The sequence below is a fragment of the Etheostoma cragini genome, chromosome 23, assembly GCF_013103735.1.
Source record: "Etheostoma cragini isolate CJK2018 chromosome 23, CSU_Ecrag_1.0, whole genome shotgun sequence".
Taxonomy (NCBI): domain Eukaryota; kingdom Metazoa; phylum Chordata; class Actinopteri; order Perciformes; family Percidae; genus Etheostoma; species Etheostoma cragini.
The window spans coordinates 11,065,136-11,068,374 of record NC_048429.1 but is presented as its reverse complement, the minus strand read 5'-3'; the positions used below and the strand labels follow the sequence as shown (position 1 = coordinate 11,068,374).

Below are 3,239 nucleotides of genomic sequence, written 5' to 3'. Positions count from 1 at the left end.
ATGTGAGAATTAAAGGACATGTCCTGATCAAAGATAACTCCAAGATTCCTCACAGTGGTGCTGGAGGCCAGGGTAATAATAATAATAAATGATGATAATAATCATCTTACAACTCCTCAGATTTATCTTGTGACCCTTAAGAGGGACAAACCAAGTTTGGCAACCAGTGGACCAACAATCTAATGTCACCTATAGCCTATCATATATCAGTCACATAGAAAACTTCTAAAAGTATATTTTGCTGATAATACTTTGAAGGCAACTTCTAATACAGTACTTTTACAGCTATACTGAATATTGTTTTAAGTAAAGGATTTACTGCCTTGTGTGACCACCCTAAACCACGGAAGATGGCCTGAACTTTAAAACATTTAGATCAGCAATCAAGCCCTTTACCAATTAGACAAAGTCCTATTTAGGCAAATTATATGAGGGGGGGCGCAGTTGATATGATAATAGATATGACACACGACACATGCCTTTGGTGTGGGAGATCAGGATTCAATTCCTACTGCAATCCATCAACCAATGTGTCCCTAAGCCAGACACTTAATCCAGAGTTGCTGCAGAGGCGTGCGACCTCTGACATATATAGTAATTGTAAGTCACTTTGGATAAAAGCGTCAGCTGATATGACATGTAACGCAATGTGATGTAATGATGCATGTAAGCACGCTTTCCAAATGAAAGAAAAGAGTGAGGAAAATATGATTACGGAAGTCATTCAAATACCATGCAAACCAGGAGTCGAGAAGAGCATCAGATAAATAAATTTATTTTTCTCACAGCTTTTGCCACATATTTTAACCACAGAAAATGCTGCTACAACAGCTGCACTCTTTTAATGTAGCCACACCTATGGGATTGTGCTTCTAACAATGAATCAGGAAACAGTAAGCACTCCAAGCATGGAGAGTAAGCACAATATGATTGCAAGAATCCTTGGGATAATATACAGTAGCGTATTCGCAGAAGTCCTTTTATATAGAAGGCAACAGTGTTTGGTTTCAGCATGGCAACACATTACATTTCCTGTTATAAGGCTTCCTGGATGCTTCCCACCATCTTCTGGAACAGAGGGCACGTGGTTCCCGTTGTGTTTGAAGCATTAGTCCAATAAGGCACGTATCAGTCGATCCGACACAAACCCTGTGCCAGGAGGTCCACGTTAAATCAGGCAGAGAGATGTTAATGCGGTGGATGAGAACAGGACAGGCGCACGACCAAACCAAGACAGTGTCTTTCACTGTTGTCCGTTCCGCTTCCGTGCGTACCAGCCGAGGAAGGCACAGAAACCCACGCCGGTCACGATGGTGCCCAGCAGCAGGGCTAATGCGTCGCCAGCATCGTAAGCCTCCGCCGGGGGGATCAGAGACAGGAATATCAGCCAGACGATCGCTGCAGCGTTTGGAAGTTCAGGTTTGGGAGCCATGTTGAGTTGTTCCACTGTTGCTGTGTTGACTTTCGGGAAGCGCCTGTGTCACAGTCACATGACAGCAACAGCGGCTGGACTTCCTGGTGCGCTCAGCCAATGGCAGAGCTGCTTTATTCTAACCTAATTCTCTCTCTCTCTCTCTCTCTCTCTCTCTCTCTCTCTCTCTCTCTCTCTCTCTCTCTCTCTCAGAGAAGATTCACTTTATATTTCAGTGGGCATTTGCCCTGTGGCACAGAAATAATTGCATAAGTATGCTGTTGTTTTTGATATGTGTTTCACAGATGAAATAGAAATCCAAACTGGTTCTGGAATTCAAACTGCAATTATTATACAGGGAGTGGATTTGTGACATTGCCGCCCTTATTAGCGACAATTAGGCTGACGGGCTGTCAGTGCTTCATGTCCCTGGCCCGCAGGCCCAGCTATAAACAAAGGAGACTATTTTACATCAGTCAGGCTTATCAACAGCTCTTGTCTGGTACTTGATATTCCCTCTGAAGACAAATGCGTATTGACACGCATAGGCTATTACTGAGACACTTGGTTGGTCAAGGTTGGATCAGATGCCAAACACAGCCACGAGACAAGTATTTTCCCCATCAAGCCATCTCAAGGTGTGAACCTAGTCCATTTTACTATTTCAATTTGGACAGGAGAAGATTTTCACACAAAAAAAACTCTAATCTCAAATTCTAACAGAGCTGCTCGGCTGTGCCTCAGTATACCCCTGATCTCCCAAAACATTGAAATTTCTTCAAATCGGCCGTGTTTCGATGACTTAAACAGCTCAGCTCATGCTACAAATTGTTTGGCCTGCAGAGCTCTCTGTGTGTGCTCTCCTGGGGCACTTTGCCTGTAATTTAATTAGCGAGCACAAGCCAAAGTAAAATATTGACCTTGTAAGGCTGCCATACTTCTGTACCTTCCTGCTCCAAAGCAAGGAGATGAATTAGGTGCACATTCCCTTTGCTCACTCTTCACGCTTCCTCATCATACACTTTCTCTCTTGGTCCTGCTGTCTGTTTGGCAACATGTCTCACATACACACAGGCAAGTTTTTGTGTGCCCTGTCTGATCTCTATGGTTGCATTTGGTTGGTCACATGGCCATTACAAGCCCCTCAAAGAGCTTCTTATTTAGAACAGAAAAACAACTGAATCTGCTACTATCTGTATATTTGGGAAAGTTAAATTAACTCCATGAATGTAGGCACATTTTTAGCTCTGAATAACATCGTAAAACCCAACTTGAGAAATGTTTTTAATGTGTAAAGCCATCAGAGATGCCCTCCAATTGTATACTTTGCATTGGCAGATACACACAGCAGCAGCAGCACTTACTCCGCATCTCAGCAGTGTTGGTAAATGATCAGTGGGAGGATGAGAGAATATCCAGAGATGAGAGTGTGTGTCAAACAAGCCAGGACAGCGACGTTAATCTTCCCTACTTATGTGTGCTGCTCAGCACCTGAAGGCCAAATCCCTAAATTTGTACGCTTATGAGACTAAAAAAGACTCCTTCTGTACAGTAACCTATCTATGGAAAACAGTTAATCTTTTTGGTTAATCACTTTAAAGTCAAAGTGAAATTTGTAATCCCTTCACTTTTTGTGTAAGGAAATATAAACTAAAACAGTACCGCAGCTGTTGAGTAGATTTCTTTGCTTTTCAAAGAGGATAAAAACTTCTATGGACATATTGGTCGAAACAGCCAGCGTTGCTAAGAAGCTAATGGCGTTTTTCCACTGCTGGTAACAGCTTGCCTCGGCTCGCCTCGGCCCGCCTCGGCTCGCCTCGGCCCATTA

General features: G+C 43.2%; 1 protein-coding gene across 1 annotated transcript; it reads right to left on the bottom strand.

The window, feature by feature from the left end:
- Positions 1-749: 749 nt before the first annotated feature.
- On the bottom strand, positions 750-1,523 carry LOC117938972 (small integral membrane protein 30-like). Its single transcript, XM_034863982.1, has one exon. It carries the CDS (start codon positions 1,430-1,432, stop codon positions 1,244-1,246), a length of 189 nt encoding a protein of 62 aa, XP_034719873.1. The 5' UTR covers positions 1,433-1,523; the 3' UTR covers positions 750-1,243.
- Positions 1,524-3,239: the final 1,716 nt, after the last annotated feature.